At 44.0% G+C, this 21,889-nt stretch overlaps 1 protein-coding gene across 1 annotated transcript in view; it reads left to right on the top strand.

Moving 5' to 3' along the window:
• LOC104301951 (multiple epidermal growth factor-like domains protein 6) overlaps positions 1-21,889 on the top strand; it is a 232,026-nt gene that overhangs the window by 170,694 nt on the left and 39,443 nt on the right. Inside the window, exons 10-21 of the mRNA XM_054166960.1 lie at positions 1,160-1,282; positions 2,086-2,208; positions 3,368-3,526; positions 6,250-6,381; positions 9,435-9,563; positions 9,928-10,056; positions 10,930-11,064; positions 12,067-12,201; positions 13,312-13,437; positions 14,596-14,727; positions 15,739-15,867; positions 17,729-17,860. Coding sequence (XP_054022935.1) covers positions 1,160-1,282; positions 2,086-2,208; positions 3,368-3,526; positions 6,250-6,381; positions 9,435-9,563; positions 9,928-10,056; positions 10,930-11,064; positions 12,067-12,201; positions 13,312-13,437; positions 14,596-14,727; positions 15,739-15,867; positions 17,729-17,860 — 1,584 coding nt within the window. The remainder of the gene's footprint in view (positions 1-1,159; positions 1,283-2,085; positions 2,209-3,367; positions 3,527-6,249; positions 6,382-9,434; positions 9,564-9,927; positions 10,057-10,929; positions 11,065-12,066; positions 12,202-13,311; positions 13,438-14,595; positions 14,728-15,738; positions 15,868-17,728; positions 17,861-21,889) is intronic.

Raw genomic sequence — 21,889 nt, 5'->3', positions numbered from 1 at the left:
TAATCATTTCCATGCTGACCCCCTCACCCTGATTGATTAATTACATTTTCTTCCTTCTGTGTCTCCTGTCGGTGTTTCCTAATAACGTTGGTACTCCTTCCAAGGTTAATTGAGACATTGACCTTTCCCGTCTGAGGCTGCTTGTCTGGGTAACATTCAAAAGCATTTTGCAGACTCAGCATTGACAAGGTGGCCCTTGAATGCCCACTGACCTGCTCAGCAGGCTGCAAGGGCTGAGATCAGCCGAGAGCCTGCCATGAAAAGATAAAAGCTTGAATCTCACATCTAATCACCAGAGCAGCAGTGTTGATGATACCAGTTTCCAGATGGACAGCAGAGAAGGATAAGACAATGGGCAATTAGTTACCAAAGAATACAATTGCACCTAGCAGGCTGCTGATGGACCAGTGTTGGTTCTCATCTTGCAAAGTAAAAAAGCCCAAGTGGTTAAAGGTAAATTACTGTTACATTTCATAGATTCGTAGAATGGTCTGTGTTGGAAGGGACCTCTGAAGGTCATCTATTCCAAATCCCTCTGCAGCAAGCATACATACATACATAGAATACATAGAATAAACCAGGGGCATCCTCAACTAGATCAGGTTGCCCAGAGCCCTTTCCAAGCCTCACTTTGAATATCTCCAGGGATGGGGCCCTAACCACCTCTCTGGGCAAACCTGTTCCAGTGTTCTACCACCTACGTAGTAAAGAACCTGTCCTAATAACTAATCTCAATCTGCTCCTCTCTAATTTGAAGCCATCACCCCTTGTCCTATCACTGCCCGCTGTTGTAAACAGTCTCCCTCCATCCTTCTTATGGGCCCCCTTCAGGTACTGGCAGGCTGATATTAGGTCTTCCCAGCGCCTCCTCTTCTCCAGGCTGAAACGTGCTATTTTTGTGGGCTGGTGAGATCTTAGTTTTCTGTTTTGTAAATCACCCTGTGGTAGCTGAGCCTTGCAGAAGAGATGGAAGGTGTTGGCTGCTGTTAGAGAAGGCAGAAGACAGCCACTCTCAGGATTTCCACAGTGGTTTGTGTGGGCAAGAGGGGGGGAAGGGAGTAGAAAAGCATGTGCTGAAAAGCTCAGTGGCTACGGAGCAAAGCTGGGTCAGCAGCCCAGACCAAGTGCAAAGGCTGAACGAGTTGCCCTTTCCTTGCAGAGGTGGACGAGTGTGAGACTGGAGAGTCCTGCTGCTCTCAATTCTGCATCAACTATGCGGGAGGCTATGAGTGTGCCTGCAAAGCAGGGTTCCAGCCCAGCGCCGACGGCTGCGCCTGTGACGGTGAGTTCTCTGGCCCTGCTACCCTGGTCTGAGCAGGCACAATGGCAGGAAGAAAAAATCATAGAATGGTTTGGCTTGGAAGGGACCTTAAAGATTATCTAGATTATCTATTTCCAACCCCACTGCTATGGGCAGGGGCACCTTCCACTAGCCCAGGCTGCTCAGTGGTGATTTTGCTCTTGTGAATATTTCACTCCAGTGAGGATTTCCTTCTTGGATTTATGGTAATACCAGGCATAGGAGATGTCCAAGTGGGAGCAGGCTCTGGAGCAAAGTGAAAGAGCTCTGTGCTGTCCAACCTCATCACAGAACTTTGTGGGCATTTCCCTAATAAAAGAATCGGTGACCATAAGCCAGCTTTGCTGATAGGGTTTGACCAATGTGCCATTTCCACTTTGTGAGCCTGCAATACAGCAATAACCCAGCATCCATTGCAGGGAAGTGTGGCTGTGGGAGATGAGCCAGAGAAAGGGAACTTTCCCTCCTCTCTCCATGGACACTGTATATTGATGTGTGTTAAAGACCACTTCTGCAAAAGGAGAGCCCTCAAAATAACCAAAGGATCAGCTCAGCTTAGCAGCTTAAATCAATTGTTTTCACTTGAGACAAAACCAAGAGAAATAATCCATTCCAAGTTGCCCTGAAATGTTTTAATACCTCCAATTCTAGTGAGAAACAGAGCATCCCAGAATACTAAGAAAATGGGGGTTTCTGCTGCGCAGAATAATTTTTCACATGCACAGAGTACACCCTCCAAGCAGTGGTTCTTGCACCTAATCAGCATTTATATCTGTTTTTTCTAGATGTTGATGAATGTCATCTTGATAATGGCAACTGTGACCACTTCTGTGTTAATTCTCTGGGGTCGTACGAGTGTGCATGTAAGGAGGGTTACAGGCTTGGTGCCAACAGGAGGTCCTGCATCGGTAAGTGAGTTATCTCTCTCGAAGGCCATTAAGTATTTCCCACTGATCCAAGATGTGAATTCAGAAACAGGATTTTCACAGATCCTGGGATTTTTGAGAGCCCATCTTAAGCCCTCTCTGAATGTGGCCAGTGTAGAACTATGTGGATCACAAGTTCATCCTTGAGTGATGGGGTTTGCTAAAGGTTAATTGGGAGATCAACACTGGGCATGTTATAAAACTCAAACCTCAGCTTTTAGAAAGCAAGACTGTTTTGACAGTTTTGAGTTATTTGATGAAGTTTAACATTCTGCAGAAAATGAGTAGCCAGGTTCTGCTTTGATAAGCCAAGGCAAGTTTTCCATTACAGTCATAGTATCATAGAATTGTTACGATTGGAAAGGACCTCATGGTCCATGTAGTTCCAACCTCCCTGACATGGCCAGGGGCTCCTTACACTAGATCAGGTTGCTCAGAGCCACATCCAGCCTGGCCTTAAAAATCTCCAGGGGTGAGGCTTCTACCCCTAGTCAGTGGTGTGATTCATAGAATTACAAAATGCTTTGAGTTGGAAGGGACCTTTAAAGGTCATCTAGTCCAACCCCCAACCTGATTTTTCTGCCAGCGTAACTGGTATGGAGTTTAGCCTAACAACTTAAGTTTATAACCAAATTTAACACCTGCTAAACCTTGGGCAGACTGGTATTTTAGCTGAAAGCCAACAACTTCCCAGCATTTTAAGGCTCAAATTCTAGTTTTTCTGAAAATTGATTGGCCAGCCAGCCTTGCTCTGTATTTGTCATCATCAGAATGAGCTGGAGTAAAGACCTTCATTAACTAAGAATAATGTCAAAATTCAAGTGAGTGAACTTAAACTCCCTGTTTAATTTTTCTCTTTTTTTGCACTTTTCAGGGCCACAGTTTATTTCCAGAAGAAAGGAAATGGGAAAGATACTGCTTTGTTTCCCTATCCTTTTTCTTTTTCTTTTGGATAGCAGAAACTCTCTCTGTAACTACAGAGGAGAAAAAGAATCAGCTACGACTGCTGTGCAGACTGCACAGGGTTGTGACTGGAAAATCTATTAGCATCCTAATAAAAAAGAGTAATGTAAATGTGAGAGTAAAGTGTCATGGAGAAGAACTTGAGGCTGGGTCCTGATGGTGTCTGTGTGTCTGTCAGACCTAGGTGGGGAAGAGGTGGATGTGGAGGAGGCCACAGGGTTTGCTGGAACTCCAGGGCTGCAGTTCAGAGGTCCCCCTCAGCTCCTTCACTATGCCCTCGGTGCCCTCAACGAGGATGAAGACCCACGAGGAGAGCTCACCCTGGTACACAGGGTCGGTGAGTGAACAAGGGTCACCTTTAGCCATCGCAGCAAAGGGGAGGAATAGTCTCAGAGGATGTGGGCTGACTGGGCTGAAATCATCAGAAGGAGCAGAGGAGGATGAGTGTTGATCCTGCTTTCTGCCTGCTCTCCATGCCAGCAGGAAGGAAGCATCGCTATGTGTTCCATCCCAAATGGGACGTGTTTGAGGCACAGGGAGGCTTCCTGATTGTGGCAGATGAGGCATGGAGGGGTGCAGAGGGAGGCGGGAGAAAAGTGAGTAGGCTACTTGGAAAAACAGAGTCTCTCCACAAAGCCCTGAAGGCAACAGAGATCTCTTTATCCCAGGGGGTGAGAGGATTGTGTGGGTTACTGCAATGCACAAAATCCCCCGAAGCTTCTCCACCGAGAACAAGCCCTTGGGAAACATTCCCCTTCTCCTTGAGCTAGGAAAGGGACTGCAGGGGCTTGTGTGTTTGTTTACAAGTCCTTTTATAATCATTTGAGATTTTTTTTCTTTTCTTAAAATCATTCTTGGTTATAGGGAAAAAAAAAAAAACCAAAAACAAACAACCAAACATCCCTCTGGAAATTTAGGTCCCTCTTGATGCTTTGGTGGTGTTGTCTGGAAAAGCAGGAACTCCTCCATGTAGAGCTCAGGCTGGCCAAGGGCTTAGCATGACTGGTGGCAAATGGAGCATGCTAGCACCTAGAGTCATAGGAGTGGGAACTGAAGGTGGGAACTTCACCATTTAAAGACTCTTGTGAGTTAAAGCCCTGCACTTGCTCTCTGATGAGCACATTATGTGCTGGTGGGTCACCAGGAAGGTGATCTCTCGTTTTTTGTTATATATGTCCTGTGACTTTTATATGAGCTCTAATTACTCACTGGAGGATGGTGCCCTGCAGGCAAAAATCAGGAGCTGGTCTAGGCTTTAATAAAAAATTAACTTATTTTTATGAACAAAACTGTTAGCCCTCCCAAATCACACAGCATCCAGCTGGACTCACCAACACCGATAACCAGTTGGGAATCTGATAAATGAGATAACCACAGGCAAAATTAGCAGGCCTAGAAACCACAATCAAATATTTATTGACCAGTGTTTGCATGTTTTATTTACATTGAGCCACAGAAATTGGGGTATTATCAGTCACAGCTGAGCATCTTCCCTTTTTCTAAAGCTGAAACTTTGCCTCCTGTGAGGGTTTGGACAAAAAGATGATGGTGGAATGGAACTTCTAATGGTTTTGTGTGTTCTCTTACTTCTTAAATGTTGATGTATTACACTTTCAGACATAATTTCCTGCCACTGTCTATATTATAAACCTACAGCATCACACAATAAGCTGGTGGAAGTAATTAACAATTTTCTATAGACTGAATGAGTTTTTAATATAGAAACGTGGAGCTTTTAATGGTAATCTGTATTCTTCTTCTCAAGTACAAATTTGTAACCCATTCCAAGTGGGAGCACTGGGACTCTGAGTGCCTCAGAAAGCTTGGGCATTTGTTCAGCTTCAGAAGAGAGAACAGTTGGGTGCTGAGACCTGGAGGAAATCTGGCCTGACGTAGAAAATTGCTGGTGAACAGCAACCAGCCTGCTGACTTAACTGCTAGCTGAAATTATCTGCCAGCTTGCTTTCAGGTGTCATTCAAAATCCCCTTCCAAATGCCTCCAGCTACAGCCAGAAAGCCTCCAAGGCAATAAACTGTCCATGTGGATAGGATCTTAATATCAGCAAGGTTGGGTTGCTATTTTTTTTAGCAGAGAGAAACATTTATTTTCTATGCTTTTCTCAATAGACCTCACGAAGGAGAACATGAGGGTCTGCATGTCTGTGGGCGCAGGGGAGGAAGGTGGGGATGATGAGGGAGGAATGCATTTTCATAGAAGGTTCCCTGTATAAACTATCTTGGGTTTTCATAGCCATAAAGAAGAAAAAAGGAAATCATGAATCATAGAATGGTCTGGGTTGGAAGGGACCTCCAAAAGTCACCTAGTCCGACCCCCTCTGCAGTCAGCAGGGGCATCCTCAATTAGACCAGGTTGCCCAGAGCATGCGGCCCCAACCACCTCCCCAGGCAACCTGTTCCTGTGTTCCACTATCTTCATGGTAAAGAATTTGTTCCTAGTGTAGGTGAGCATGACAGCAACTCACTCATAGCAGAGCAAAAGTCAGTGATGATGATGATGGCGGTGGTGACATTTGTTTTCCCAGAATAACACTTGGAACTGTGCTATTAAAAATATCACCAGACTCTGCTTAAATTGCAACCCATCCACCTGCTGCAATAGAAGAATAAAAAGAAGAGGAGGAGACTCTCTCCCAAGAAAGGGTTTTAATTTTATATTATAAGCCATTCAATGCAAATTCACTCTCACTGAAGGCCAAATATTTACTCTTAAAAAGTCATTTTAAGTGCTTTTTGATGGGGAATTACAGCATTTGAAGGAATAAATCCCAGCTAAACTCCCAGCTTTGTCTTTTTAGGCTCTAAAATTTGAAGAGGAAAACTTGAGAATCTCCTTTTTGAACCATCTTCTGGGACAACTCAGTGGTACTTGCAGTGCTACCAACATCAATGCTGACAACATGAATAGTTTTGTTTCAAACTGTCAGTGTTGCGCAGGTTCATTTGTACACTTTGTAAGGGAGGTAAGAGCTTGTGTGAAAGTGCTTTATCTGGAAGCTCACTAAAGCTTCTGTATGTTTGGTGGTGTTTTTTTCATTGCAGTTTGCCTTGATAACACGTTTGGCAATGACTGTAGCTTGAGCTGTGAGGATTGTCTGAACGGAGGCAGCTGCAACAGTGAACGCAGTGGCTGTGTTTGCCCACCCGGATGGACTGGAATTATCTGTAATGAAAGTGAGTACAAGGCATTGGAAAGGGAGAGGCTCTGCTTTGGGTGTTGTGATGCTGCAGATAGGTAGGGAATGGGAATAACCTATTGTACTTTTAATCTATAAAGAGAAGAGCACAGCTGCCTCACAGGCAGATCAACATTTTATTATTATTGTGGCATGCGAAATAGAAATGGTAAGAGATGCTGAAATACCATCCTCAAGCAACAAGGTTTCTGCTCTCCAGTGCAGGGCAGTCCCCCTGCAAAGGATTTGTGTTGCTGTTCATTGCTTCTCACCCTCCTGCTGAAAAGTTCCAAGGTTTGCCTGCCATGCTTTGCTGAACAACTTGCCTCTCTGACTTTCAGGAGTCTGTCCTGGCAGGTGGTGTGACAATCTGGGTGGACATTGATGCTAAACTTGATTTTTCCTTTATAGCATGCTAAACCTTTGCCTTGGTTTCTTTGTTTGGTTTGGTTTTCTTATCCCCTCCTTGTCTTGGTAAAATGGACCTGTTGAGTTGTTATTTGTTTGGCTGGTTGGTTGTTTGCTTGGTTTTCTTTCTTATTCTTTTTATTATTAACACAATTTTCTTGGAGAGGCTTAATTTTAATATTGGAAGTTATGGTTTTGATAATTCTCTTGCCTAGTCAGCTAGTGCCCTTTGTAATAGCTTTCTCTTCTTGTTCCTGCTTCCATGCAGAGGATTTTTCTGGTTCAGAAGTATGTGTCAAAACAACTGGAAAGGTAGAGTAGCCATTTCTTGTTGTACCATGTGCTGTTCTTCATTTGAAGTTCAACATAACTTGTGTTGCTCGTCTGAGACTTCACACAGCAGCCTGGATGCAGTTTGAGTTGGAAGGGACCTTTAAAGGTCATGTAGTCCAACCTCCTGGCAATGAACAAGGACATCAGCCAGGTCAGGTTGCTTTGAGCCCCAAACAACCTGGCCTGGCATGGTTCCAGGCTTGGGGCATCTACTACCTCTTCAGGCAACCCAGGGCAGGGTGAAAAATATCTTCCCTTCTATCTAGTATTCCTTCTTTTAGTTTAGAACCATCACCCCTTCTCCTGTCACAGAATGCCCTGCTAAAAGGTCTCTCTCAGCTCTTCTTCATAGTAGAGGTGTTTCATCCCTCAGATAATTTTTGTAGCCTACTGTGAACTTGCTCCAACAGGTCCATGTCCTCCTTGTGTTGAGGACCCCAGAGCTGGACACTGTACTCTGGAGAGGTGTCAGATGAGTTCCTGCATTTCAGAGTGTATGATGCTGCAGTAGTCTGTGCTATCAACGATGAGACAGATGATGAAGAATAATTACTTAGCATCAGTAGATGGCAATCTTCTAGTTAATCACCTTCCAGATCATTTAGGAGGCATCACCCCAAGGACAGAAATATAGAAAAAGTAGGAAATGATTGAAACCAACACTCGTCCTGTAGCTATTTTAGGAGTGTGATTGTGAGTTTGGTTTGTAAACACTGGGGGACACCTGTGAGAATAAAAATGATCACTTCTAGTGTGCCTAAGGCAGCTCAAGCTCTCAAATTAGGATATTACTTCTATTCATAGGGTTTTAGTTGTTCAGGATAGACTATAAAAATTTCAAGACAGGACTTCATAAATAATAACAAAATTTTTGCCCTGTATTTACAGTAGATATCCATGCATGCAATCTGCTGGAATTGCCTCTGGAATGTAAAGAGCTTCAGTGGGATTGCATTACTGAGCCAATCCCACAGTCTGATGAAGCAGGCATTGACAGTGATGAATACAATACTTAATCTGTATGAATTAGCCATATGTGATTGTTTTCACTCTTTTGTCTAGCTTCCTTAATATACCACAGAGTTTATGGGTTCAGGGTAAACTACAGAGCTGAACTGGAACAAATCTTCGGCAGTAATCATAGAAGGGTTTGGACTGGAAGGGACTTTTAAAGGTCATCGAGTCCAACCTCCCATCAGTGAGCAGTGACATCAACTAGATGAGTTTGCTCACAGCCCTAAAAAACCTGACCTGGAATGGTTCCAGGCATGGGGCATCTTTCACCTCTTTGAGTAACCTGGGCCAGTGTTTCATCACTCCCTGTAAAAAAATTTCTTGCTTCTATCTAGTCTAAAGCTTCCTTCTTTTAGTTTCAAACCATCACCCCTTGTCCTGCCCTGCTAAAAAGTCTGTTCCTAGCTTTCTTGTCAGTCTTAAGTACTGAAAGGCTGCAATAAGGTCTCCCTGGGAGCCTTCTTTTCTTGAGGCTAGACAACCCAAACCTTTCTTTGTAGCAGAGGTGTTCCATCCCTCTGATCATCTCTGCAGTAATCATAGAATGGTTTGGGTTGGAAAGGACCTTTAAAGACGATCCGGTCCAACCGCCATGCCACAGCTAGGGACATCCTTCACAATAACACTCCAAGAGTAGCCAGATGGCAATTGATGTGACATGTCACATTTCTTAATGTACATTGATAAAATGTCACTTAAGTCAGATGACTCCAGCAACTGTATTTGCTCAGATAGCTCAGGCTGCAAACGGTGGAGCAAGGCTTCATTTCACCTTTTGTTCTGCACCACAGCAATGAGGGCTGTAGGAAAGAATCCTGTGCTAGCGTGGATCTGTTTCTGCCACAGCCATCTGGGGAATTGAAGAGACTGTGTTGGAAAAACAATGTCATTTTTCTAACAGTATGAAAAGAGGGGGGACAAAAAGATGATTAAAATAGGCGTCTCCAAGTATTCAAAACTGCTCTGAATTTTAGGCTTTGTACTTTATAGGCAATGTTGTGTGGGCTTTTGTTTTGTTTTTTAACCTCACGCATTGTGTGGAGGGGAGCATATGCGGGGGAGAATTTGACCACATCCCATAAGTAAGCTTGGCTATTTCAGGTGTCCTTTTAAAACTTCTTAGCAAATATTAGGTGGATTTGTATTATGTAAAAAGAAAAAGACTTTGTTCAGAGCCTGCTTGACTACAGAGATGCTTTCCTTGTTACATTTGGATGCCTAGAGTCTTATTTTGCTTCGTTTCTAACAGAAGGAAAGAATTTCTTGGCCCATTCATTTTCTCTGCTTTCTCCACAGCTTGCTCCCCCGGGACATATGGCAGAGGCTGTGCCAGCATTTGCAAGTGCCAGAATGGAGGTTCCTGTGACCCCATCACAGGGCAGTGCCACTGCCCGCCCGGTGTGCATGGCAAGCTCTGTGAGGATGGTAAGGCTGCCCTTGTCTCACCTGAAACCCCACTGCTTCCTGCCCCTAGTTTCTATCTGGGTGCAATTGTGCATACTGGGGCTCAAATCAGAACAACCTCTCTTGTGTAACATGTGCTACAACCCTGCATCTTGCCTGGTGGTGGGTTTTGTTTCAATCACAGGCAAGACAAAAGTGATAAGGGTGAGAGGAAGGAAGTGCCCTGTAAGGATGGGCTATGCAGAGCCCAGGACAGCAAGAAAGTTACTGTGTTTTTTTCTGAAGGGCTTAGTGGGGAAAAAAAAAAAAAAAAGAAAAGAGCTGATTCTAACCTGTCTTTCAACACTTGAGAGCTGGTACCCTGTTGTGTTTGTGCACTCAAAAGGTTGCCCAAAAGGATTCTTTGGGAAGAACTGTGACAAACCTTGCAACTGTGCCAACAACGGCTACTGCCACAGACTCTATGGAGCCTGCCTGTGTGACCCTGGGCTCTATGGGCGCTTCTGCCACCTCAGTAAGTCTCCCTAATTTTTGGATCTGTTTATTTCACACACAATGTAACAGTCTCAAAAAGATTCTGTGTCTAAATGAGTGAAGTTTTCAATTTTGCCATAACCTGGAAGTTAGCAGGAGGATGTAAATTTTTGTCACATCTTGGGAAGCCCTAGAAACTGAAATCATAGAATGCTCTGGGTTGGAAGGGACCTCAGAGGTCTTCTAATCCAACTGTTCTGCAATAAGCAGGGACATCCCCAACTAGATCAGGTTCAACTTCTTCAGTCTTCTAGCAACAAATACTGAAGTTTACTGGTGCACAAAGGTGAGGACGAGGTAAGGTTGGGATGAACAGATTAGCATTAGGGTTGTTGGTGAAGTTAAAGCCTGGCTAGAGCTTGTTAGTGACTGGCACTTGAAGCCATGGTTTAGTTAGTCATGAGGTGTTAGGTAATAGGTTGGATTTTATGATCTCTGAGGTCTTTTCCAACCTTATTGATTCTGTGATTTATTTATTTATTTTGCATGACAGCTCTCCTCTTGGAGTATTTGGAATGTACTTGGGAATATCTCCAAGATTTTTTTTTCACTGAGAATCTTAAATAAGTTTGCTCTGAAACATTCACCACAGATTACACAAAATGAAATGAATTACTTAATAAAGGACTCATGTAAACTATATTTTACACACCCACACATTAATAGGCACTGTCATAGGACTGTGGATGTATTTGCTGGAAGTAAAATGAATGTTTTGCCTGTTTTTTTTTTCCTTTCTTTTTTCTTTAATATTTTTTTTTTTACCCCAGCAGTTGCATTCTGCAGCAGTGTGCAATTTCAAATAACTCATGCATAATTACAGAGCTAATGATTCCTTTTCATCTGGCTGCAGCCTGTCCCAGGTGGGCTTTCGGAGCTGGCTGCTCAGAGGAGTGTCAGTGCGTGAAGGAGCAGACGCTGGAATGCAGCGCCAGGAATGGGACCTGCACCTGCAAGCCTGGTTATCATGGCAAGAAGTGTCAGAAAGGTATATAGAAAAGAAAAAACCCAGATTCCCCCTCTCTCTCTCACTCTTTATTCCTTTGTCCTAGAATTGTTTCTCATTCTTCCTCCCATCTGCTTAGTTCAGCTGCTGCTATTAATATAGCTGTGTTCTGCTAATTATTTTGTCCATGGCTTTTCTTTCATACAGCACACGCCTGCTAGCACAGGGCTTACAGGGAATGCAGCTTCAGAATGCAGGAGTTTTAGCCTGAAGAATGACAGCTGAAACCTAGAAACCATATTCTAATACAACCCTAAATAATGGGAGTTTTCACTTTTCTACTTGCCTTCCCTGCCCCCCCCCCCAACACAGACAGTAAATAAGTGGCAAAGCCTCTGTTTTATGACAGCAGGGTTATTTGTAAACTGTTTCTGTAATGCCGCTGTTCCTTCAGATTTGCCAGTGTTGGAATTCAACTTATTCTTTGTAGTTTTTTGGGGCTAGTTCAAAGAGAATTGTATTCCACATTCATGTTTGCATGTCTCAGTAGCCCTCTCCAGACAGTAATGGAGTAACGCAATAAAGATTCTCCCTTCAGATTCCTTTCTGGGCAGGCAGGAACGTGTCGGATTTATGACACCAGTTCTGTGGGCTTTGGTGGAGAATAATAGTGATTGTATTTAATAATCTTCAGTGTTCCTGGTGACGTGCTCCGCTCTGAGAGAGAGCATCTCTTGCCTGGCACCGGCTTTGCACCGAGGCAGAGAGCAGCAGAAGGTACAGACAGATAAGAAGAGTAATTCAGTAATGGCTGTAATTGAATATATCCTTAAGCATTCTGCCACTGTGGTTTTGGGCTGTATTTAGGCAGTCACCTCTTTGAAACGTCCATGCAAGTGTTTAATAAGTATTTACACTTTGTTATCAGCACATTTTAATTGATTTTTTCCAATTTTCTGCCCAATTATTGTCTCCCTTTTGTTTGGTTTTCTTAACTCTTCTTTTTTTTCTTTTGTATGTTCTGTGTCTGCTTGCATTTTCCAGAGTGCTTGCCTGGCTTTTATGGAGCTGGTTGCAAGCTGAGGTGCAGCTGTCCTCCTGATGCTTTGTGCGATCATGAGACGGGAGCCTGCAAGCATCCGTGTCCACCTGGGTTTCATGGAGAAAAATGCCATTTGTGTAGGTACTCACTGCATGTTTCCTTGGGAGGTACCCTTTGGATGGGAAAGCTTACTCAGGAGGATTGTGTTCAGCTGTAGAAGTTGTAATTTAAAAGTATATTTGTTGTTGATATGAGCTGGCAGTTCCACACTGAAGCCAAACTGATTGGCAATGAAGGGCAACGAAGCTGGTGAAAAGTCTTAAGAATACATCTTCTGAGGAGCAGCTGGGGTTGTTTAGTCTGAAGAAAAGAGGCTAAGGGAAGACCTCATCCCTCTCTTCAACTACCTGAAAGGAAGTTGTAGAGAGGTAGGTATTAGTCTTTTTTCACAAGCCACAACTGATAGAACAAGAGGAAATCACAGAATCACAGAATGTTTGAGGTTGGAAGGGACCTCCGGAGATCATCAAGTCCAAACCACCTGCTACCAAAAGCAGAATCACCCAGGATAGTCCACACAGGAATGCATCTGGGTGGGTTTTGAAAGTCTCATGTCCAGGTGAAACCTTCTGTGTTCAAGTTCGTATCCATTGTTCCTTGTCCTATTGGATTGGCCCCATCCACTTGACACCCACCCCTCAGCTATTTATAGACATTGATCAGATCCTCTTTCAGTCTTCTCAAGACTAAAGAGCCCCCAGGGCTCTGTCTCTTTTCACAGGGGAGATGCTCAAGTCCCCTAATCATCCTTGTGGCTCTCCATTGCACTCTCTCTAGCAGATCCTATCAGATAACGTTAGGGGAAAAAATTCCATACAGAAATGGTTATAAAAGACTGGAAAAAGCTGCTGAGAAAAGTGGTTGAATTCCCATCCCTGGATGTATTTAAAAGCTGTCTGAACATGGTGCTCCAGGATACAGTGTAGTAGCAGTGAGTCACAAGGCTGAGACCAGTTACTAAAACCAACATTTGTGCAGGTAACTGCAGTTCCTTGTAAAGCTGCAGGCACAGATGTTCTCAAGCTCTATTGCAGTTAATTAAAGCTCACTGGTTGTTGAGACACTGCTGGTAACATAGATCACTTGGTACCAGCACAGCTCTGTTAAAAATTGCTGGAGGTGCTGCCTCCTGGTGCATTCTGAATGCTTCCTTATATTAATTGTGTCTTTGGGTTTTGCCTGACCAGCTTGTCAGCCTGGGAGCTTTGGGGTGAACTGCCAGCAGAGGTGCAGCTGTGGAGAAGCACCGTGCCACCCGAAGACAGGGCAGTGTCTTTGCCCAGCTGGGAAGACTGGTGCTACATGTGAGCAAGGTGTGGTAGATGTTGGACTAGACTAATGGGTGTCTTGATTTGGAAGTCACAGATAAGAAGTAGAATTACTCTCTTTCCCACCAAAACCCCTGTGATGCAATAGGCTCAATGTGCAGAGCAGGCAGAACGTATGAGAGACACCACATGGGATTGCTTGTGAAGAGTCAGAGAATGGTTTGGGTTGGAAGGTCATCTAGTTCAACCCCCCCTGCAGTCATCAGGGACATATTCAATGAGAGCAGGTTACTCAAAAGGAGGGAAGGTGACTTAGTCACCCTCACCTGTCTCTTTACTCCAGTCAATAATAGTGATCTGTGTGCTGAGCTGAGACTATGCAAGTTGGGCAGCAATACCGGGGCACTGCATCAACTCTGAGACCCAGGGCAGAGCTTGGAGCTGTGCTGCCATGTGGACATAGTGTGCTTTGGGATCTATTGAAGGGACTTGACCAAAGACAGCTCTTGTGGAACCAGCAAATTAAGGACCTGGGACAGAGGAAGAAATTAAAAAGGACAGCATTGTTGTGGCTAGTTAAGGGATGAAAGAAGCCTCAAACACACTGAACTACCATGAGATGCCCATCCTCCACTTTGCAGAGCTCTGGCTATTACATGCCTGAGGAGCATCTTCCCTGTGTGGACCTCAGTTGTGACCAACTACTCCACAGGGCAGGAAGTTGGTGGAGGAAGTAGAGCTGTATGATGATCTGTCCTTTACGTCACATTCCTCAGGACTGGATGGCCTGCACTTAGCCCAGAACAAGTATGGCAGCAGCCCTCCCCTTCTGCATCTCTCTGCAGATCACCAGTCTCTGGAGAGTTCCTTCACTCTGTGCAGCAATTTGTTTTTCAGAGGTGTCCAAATGCTTTTGCTGTTACATCAGAAACCAAACAAAAAACCCCAGGTGTAACATGATGAAAGTAGGAAGACAGCCTTTGGGTCTATCTTTAGATGTGTTCTCATGTGCAGGGGCATGTTGACTCTTTGAGAAGGTTTACTGTGACAGCTCTGTAGGTCTAGAGAGATAATACAATAATCCTTTATCCAGTGTAGTTTTACTGCCATTTTTAAATTCAAGGCAACAGTAGAAATCGATAACTGCCTTGAAACAGAAAATGGCACTGGGGACATCCTACAAGATTTTTTTCTTGTTTCTAGATTGCCCAGTGGGATGGTGGGGACCAGACTGCCAGTCCTCCTGTGAGCCCTGCACCAATGGAGGCCAATGCAACAAAGAAACTGGAGCCTGTGACTGCCCCCCTGGCTACACTGGGCCATCCTGCTCCGCATGTGAGTCTCCACATGAGCTTTCCCCATGAGTAGAAAGTCACTGGAAATTCAGTTTATGGCTTGACTACCAGCTTCTTGCTGTTTTGCCAAGGTCCTTGTGACATTAGACAGACTGATCCAAGATAAGGTGTCCTTTGGCTTCTCAGGCCTTTCTCATATTGGATGTGATTTTATTATCATTAGACCTCATTTCTGGCAACTTATACTTAGGCATGCCACGTTTAATAGCCACAGTACTTCAGTTGTAGGTGTGGTTGGCAAGAGGTGCTGGCCAGTTGGCCCCTATGGCACCATTCATGTGTTATGCTTGCAGCAATACTCCCTGATGTATAGAATTTAGGATTAAACAGCAGTGAGGATGAAGTAGGGTCAGTGCCATCTCTGCAGATCCAGCAGAGACTATGGGAATATGCTCAAGCAACTGGGCTATGCCACCATGGCATAGCTCCTTACCCAGCCTCTGCGTATTCATGAAATCATTTTGACTGGGAAAGACCTGTAAGATCATTGAGTCCAGCCATTAAGCCAGCAGTGCCAGGTCACCACTAAACCATGTCTCTCAGCACCACATCTGCAATTACACATCTGTTAAAGGCCACTTGGATAGGGCTGTGGTGCTGGCATGGACATGCTCTCAGAGACAGCACTGTTTCATGTGAGACCTCAGTGGTGGCACTTTTTTCCTCCTGGTTAGTCACTAAATTGCTTTTGACAAAGGTTTGCTCAGCACTTTTTTCTTTAATGTATTTTTTTTTATTCCCCCTCCATTGATTGATCCTGAGGTGCAGGCAAAAATACCCAAAAATCACTCTAGCTGTTCTTGCTTCACGGGACTCAGCCCCTGACACCCAGTTTACAAATTGCAGCTGTTTCTTTTGTGTTGCTGGTTTGATTGCTGGAATCAACTAATGCGTGTTTTAGGGGCCAAGCTGTTGCTGCTGTCTTTGAAAAGATCAGCCTGTGTTTGAGTTATTACCTAGGTGAAATCACAGTCTGCTCATCTGTTTCCAGCCTGCCCTGATGGTTCCTACGGACCAAGCTGCCTGCTGGTGTGCAGCTGTGGCAGCAGTGCTCAGTGTCACCATGTCACAGGAGAGTGCATGTGTCCCCCTGGCTGGACCGGCCACGACTGCGAACAGCGTAAGTCAGAGGCATGTTTGCGCCACAGGGACTTAACTGGGGATGTAAGAACCAACTCTGTTTGTTCTTAGCTTATTACAGTTTGGGGTGTTTTTTTAATATATTTTACTAATGTTCTTGCTTCTGAAAGTGTGTGTTTATGGGTTTGCACAGCCTGGGTGGTTATAATCCTTAATTATCTAGGTTCAAAGTCCTGCAATAGATGGCTGATGAAGCACAAAGTATTGATGTAAGCTCTTATTTCAACACTATGGATCCCTTTGCCCAATACCATCTGTCCTGTCAGTGTTTTGACTGACAGACAGTTTGGGGGGTGGGGTTTTTTTTGTTGGTTTGGGTGGGTTTTTTTCATTTTCAGAGCAGATTAGTTTCAAGATTAATTCTCAGTTTTTCATTTTGTTTAGGGGAGATTTACTCAACAAGAGAGCGGCGTGTACGGTCGCGTGTCTTAAGGTCACTTCTGAACTTGAGAATACAAATGCTGGGAGAAATGCTGTTCTCTGGGAGAGCAGAGCATCCTTCTGTTGACTTTAGCAGCACTCTCCATATTGATGGCTGTGGAAGAGTGCAGATTTGCCCTTTTTGGATAGCACCATATAAATGTTAAGCCATGCTGCTTGATTTATTATTTTTTTTCCCTCCTTTTCCTGTTTCATGTCTTTTCTGCTTGATTCGTTATGATCCCTCTAGCAAAAAGCCAACAGAATACAAACCTCCTTTTTAGACTTGGTGGTAAACACATAAAATCATTTAAATTAACTGCCAGTTTTGGCAGCAATAAGTTTTGGAGCTGGCTTCTCAAATCTGGTCCTGAAGAAAACAGGGAAAAGCTGAAACTTACACCAATATGCCTATCTTAAAAAAAATCAAACCAGTTGGCAATATGTGGAGCCATTTAGATAGCTTTCCATAACTCTCTAGGCTACCTGAAGAATTAAGCAACCATGTCAAAGGAAAGCTTTTATTTCTCTTCAGGAAAAGATAGGTGAACAGTTGTTTTGCAGAGATGTCTCAGTAAGGCAGCTCTGCAGCTATCGCAGGCCAGGCATGAAACAGATGCTCAGCTCCAAAACCAAGTTGCCCTAATTGGTACTTTCTTACAAGTAAGGAAGGAGATGTGCTTCAGCTCTGGTACATTGTCATAGTCACGTCAGTGTTATGTGATTTTTAGAATGAAAGGAGTAAGTTGCTTTAACAAAGACTATGAGATTTCTCTCTCTCTCTGTCCATGTTGCATTTCCCAGCATTTTGAGAAAAATATGGAGTATGCTCACAAATCTGTCTTGTTTTACCCTCTAGCCATCCTGGTTATGTAGATTTTTTGCTAAGTGAGTCAGTAGCTGATATTTTATTTCCAGGATATTATGCATTTGTGACTGTGGATTGATTGATACGGATTGACTATGACTGATTAGTTTTATGTGGATGGCATAATATCTGCCTACACACCTCTCCTTTCAGCTGAAATAAAACAGCAAAAATTGTGTTTATTTCCTTTGATTCATGCATCCTGCTGCAGCTTGAGAGTCTAATCCAGAGTGCCTGTATCTCAAGGAGCCATTTTGCATCTTTTCTGCTCTCTCTTTTATAGAATCATAGAATTGTTAGGGTTGGAAGGGACCTCAAGGATTATCTAGTTTCAACCCCCACTACCACTGGCAGGGATGCCTCATGCTAGCTCAGGTTGCTCAGAGCCACATCCAGTCTGTCCTTAAAAACCTCCTGAGATGAGGCTTCCACCACCTCCCTGAGCAACCCGTTCCAGTGTCTCACCACCCTCATGGTGAAGAATTTTCCATGTAAAATAAGTTTAGCTGAGCCCCAGGTTGATTCTCAATGTAAATACTGCACTCCCTTGCAGCCTGCAGCGGTGGCCGCTGGGGACAGCACTGTGAAAACTCCTGCGTGTGCAACAACAGCGACGGGAGCTGCGACCCGGTCACTGGCTCCTGCTTCTGTGAGCCAGGATTCACTGGGAAACACTGTGAGCAGAGTAAGTTGCCACTTTGTCAACACGAGGAATTTGCAAAAACATAAATACTTTTCCTTGTTGTGGTGGGTTAGAGTTCCCCATTCACCTTAACTAAGCATGACCAGCTCAGTAGGAAGCAAATGGAAGCTGTATTTTCAAAGCAAAAGCCACACTCTACAAAGGAATGCAATGAAAATGTACACAATATACAGTATGTACAATATTATACAGGTATTTACAATCAGGAAAATAACACAGAAAATACCCCTGTCCCCCCTCTGGCTTTCCCAGAGAAGCAGGGAAGCTGCTCCACTGCCCCTCCCCAAACCTCCCAAACCCCCTTGTACCACAAGAGGGAGAAGCTGGAAGAAAGCAGTGTTAGTCTTATCTCAAGGTCAAAGGCATTATCCTCCCAGCAGAACAGCCAGAGCAGCTAGAACCACAGGAGAAAAGGAAGGACAATGAAAGTAAAGCGTGTGAGATGTTATCGTACATCTGCGTCCATCCCACACATTCTGGCCAATGAAATTAATTTAGAATAATCTTTTGTTTTCCTTTTTACACCCAATAGTGAATTGTTTGTAGTTTTTCTACTTTTCTGCTCAAAATCTGAAGCTAACTTTTAAAGGCATAGCCTAAAACTGCCATGCTTGTTAATTCCCTCCAAACAGTCCTCCAGTCTACCCTGGCGCCTCACAGAGCTCTCTGGTTTCATCAGTGTTAGATAGTTCCCCTAATGTAGATTCCAGAAATGTTATTTTCAGGCTTGTTTTGGACTCAGCAGCTATTTTTAATGGGAAGACCTCATATGAGTGATAGGATTGAGCTATGTTTGACCCTGTGGCATAAGACTTTCTGTGTTGATATTATTTATCCTGTGTTAGGTCCACAATTTTTCTTCATAAATCCTGTTTTGTTTTGTTTTGTTTTTTAAGGCCAGGCACATAGGAATGCTTCACATGCACATAACAGAAGCAAAACCAGGAAGATTTTAGGGTCCTGCCATTAGTAAAACTAAAAACGCACAATAGTGTTGCCAGAGGTCCCTGATGTCCACTATTCTGTCTGTAAAAGAGGTCAATAACAGAGGTCTAAGAGGATAAAAATCATAGAATCATGGAATAGTCAGAGGTGGAAGGGACATCGAGGATCACCTAATTCCAACCTCCCTGCCATGGGCAGGGACACCTCACACTAGATCCAGCCTGGCCTTAAAAACATCCAGGCATACAGATGATTCCTGATATGCTTCTCTACTCAGGAACTCAGGAGACAGAAGCAGTATCTCTATATTTAATATAAGCGTGGGAGGGTTCCCATCAATGTGCCTATTTCCTTTCGATTCCATGCAAACATTTGGTATTCACTTCATTTTATGTCAATAAATTGCATAGAATCATAGAAGTGTTTGTTGGAAAAGACCTCTAAGGTCATCAGTAAATTAAGCTGCTGCTGCTATTATTATTGATCGTATTGATATTGTAAATAAAATAAAGAGTTTATCTATTAGTTTAACAATCTTACAGTAGCATGGATGTAGCTACCAGAGTCTTGGCAGAATTAACTGCTGGTGTCACACAGAAATGTCAAAACAATTAATCTGGAATGGTGACCTAAGACAGAAACCCTGGAAAGTTGATCATACAGCTCTTGTTGTTGTTGGCACAGAGGGATGGAAGGACAGTTAGTTGGGAAGACCAGCTCCCAGAGAAAGAGCTGCCAGTTCCCCTTCTCTTTTGCTCTTGACCTCTCTCAAAACAGCATCTCTACAGACAGAAAGTAACCAAATGGCTTGTTGTGATCTTCTCTGGCAAGGTAATCAGTGAAGCCACTGCCACCAACAAAATAAGTTTGGCAGCTCCTAATGTTATTTCTATTTAGTTTCTGATTTATTTGGTCTGGTATTTTACCTCCCTTCAGTTATGTATGTATGTGTGTGTGTGTGTGTGTGTGTGTTTGTATAGAATAGGTATCTATAAATCTTGGTGTGTGTGCAGGATTATGAAAGCCATAATTCTCCCCTAAATGTTTTATACAGCCCTGGAGGTGAGATCTACTCTGCTCCTGAGGCATCTCTATCCTCTTGCTGCATTTCAGGCTCTTCCCTTTTGCAGCTTTGCAGGCAGCTCAGGTTCTGTGATGGGGTGGATCTATCTCAGCATGCATTGCAGCAGCCTGTGCCTGCTTGAGCAGAGGGCAGATTCTGTGTGATGTGTACTGTGAAATCATTTGTGAAGTGTACTGACCCGTTGCCATCACCTTGAAAGCCTTGGCTGGAGGCTAAGTGCTGTAGGTCTGGAGAAAACTCAGCTGAGGGGCCCACACCCATTACTGTGCTGGAATACTATTTGCCTTGCATAGGTGAAAGTACCTCCTTAAGCAGGACTAAGCTTTTAAGGTGGAAGTGCACTTCTGTGTATGTACTCATTCAAGTACATACACAATGATCTGCAGCGTTGGGAATGGGAGGTGATGCAAATGCAATTTGCACCAGTTCAACCTGCGACTGAATTTCATCTGTAAGTGCAGAAACTGCCTTCAAACTTCTCCACATTTACTCAATGTCCTGTTTTTCAACACAGATGATCAAAAGTAAGGAAATAATTAAGGTACTTTTCTATCCTTCTGCCTCCCATCTCAACCTATAGCCTCTGTAAGAGACTCAAGGGTTGGCTTCAGTTACTAGAGAGCCACCAAACTGCAGGAGCAACCAATCATCTCCTGGGGTGCATCAGGAGGAGTGTGGGCACAGAATGAAGGACATGATTTTCTCCCTCTACTCCACTCTGGTGAGACCCCACCTGGAGTATTTCATCCAGTTCTGGAGCCCCTGCTACAGGAAAGATCTGGAGGTGCTGGAATGTGTCCAAAAAAAGGGCCATGAGGATGATCAGACTGAAAGAGTTGGGTTTGTTCAGTCTGGAGAAGAGATGGCCCCAAGGAGGCCTTGTTGTGGCCTTCCAGTATCTGAAAGGGGCTACAAAAAAGCTGGGGAGGGACTTTTGAGGGTGTCAGGGAGTGATAAGACTGGGGAAAATGGAGAAAAACTAGAAGTGGGTAGATTCAGATTGGATGTTAGGAAAAAATTCTTCCCCGTGAGGGTGGTGAGACACTGGAACAGGTTGCCCAGGGAGGTGGTGGAAGCCTCATCCCTGGAGGTTTTTGCAGCCAGGCTGGATGTGTCTGTGAGCAACCTGCTGTAGTGTGAGGTGTCCCTGCCCATGGCATGGGGGATTGGTTCTAAATGATCTTTGAGGTCCCTTCCAACCCTGACACTTCCGTGAAATTCACACCAGCCCTGACGCTGCCTGCCCGTGGTACCAAACAGGCAGCACCGACTCCCTACTCCCATCCTGCCTTTTATTCTAGGCATGGAATCCAGAACACCATGTTGGAAGGGGCCTCCAGGATCATCAGGTCTTATATTAAGTTGTCACTGAGGATCCTCATTGTATTCTGCTCTGTATGATTCTTACTAGATTGCCCAAACATCACTTTGTTGATTAAAATGCTAAAATCATACACTCGAAAAAAAGAGATCTGGCAATCATTTACACAACTCATTTAGAGGGGAGTTCACAAGACCTTCAAACATCAGTAGAGGTCCTGTGAAATATTGTGCTTAGCCAAGCATATCTCTCTATTTCAGCCTGTCCAAAATATCTAATATGAATTAGGCAACTGGCCTTATTCTTAATTGATTTTCCTATAATCCTGGAAGAAATTATTTTTGCTCTCAAGTGTTGTTTTCTGTCTTCAGATAGTAAGTACCATGCAAATCTCACCATGCAAAACTCCTTACGTTAACTGCTGTGGAAATGGAGTTGTTAATCTGTGCCCCAGATGTAATGTTTTCGCTTGAATTTTTCAAAGCAGAGCCTGAAAATAAAATGTGCAGCCTTCAGTTTGGAGCTTTCTGAAGGAAGCTACCACATTTTTCACATTTTCTCACTCTTTCTGGGGAAAGGAACTTGCAGGAAAGCAGATGATAGGGCCTCAAAAGGAGGTGCAAAAGCTGGGAGCTTCCTCACTCCTGGCTGATGGAGTCCC

Source organism: Dryobates pubescens, chromosome 13 (genome assembly GCF_014839835.1).
Source record: "Dryobates pubescens isolate bDryPub1 chromosome 13, bDryPub1.pri, whole genome shotgun sequence".
Classification (NCBI taxonomy): Eukaryota; Metazoa; Chordata; class Aves; order Piciformes; family Picidae; genus Dryobates; species Dryobates pubescens.
Note: the sequence above shows the minus strand (reverse complement) of the source record. Positions and strands in the feature narration are given on the sequence as shown.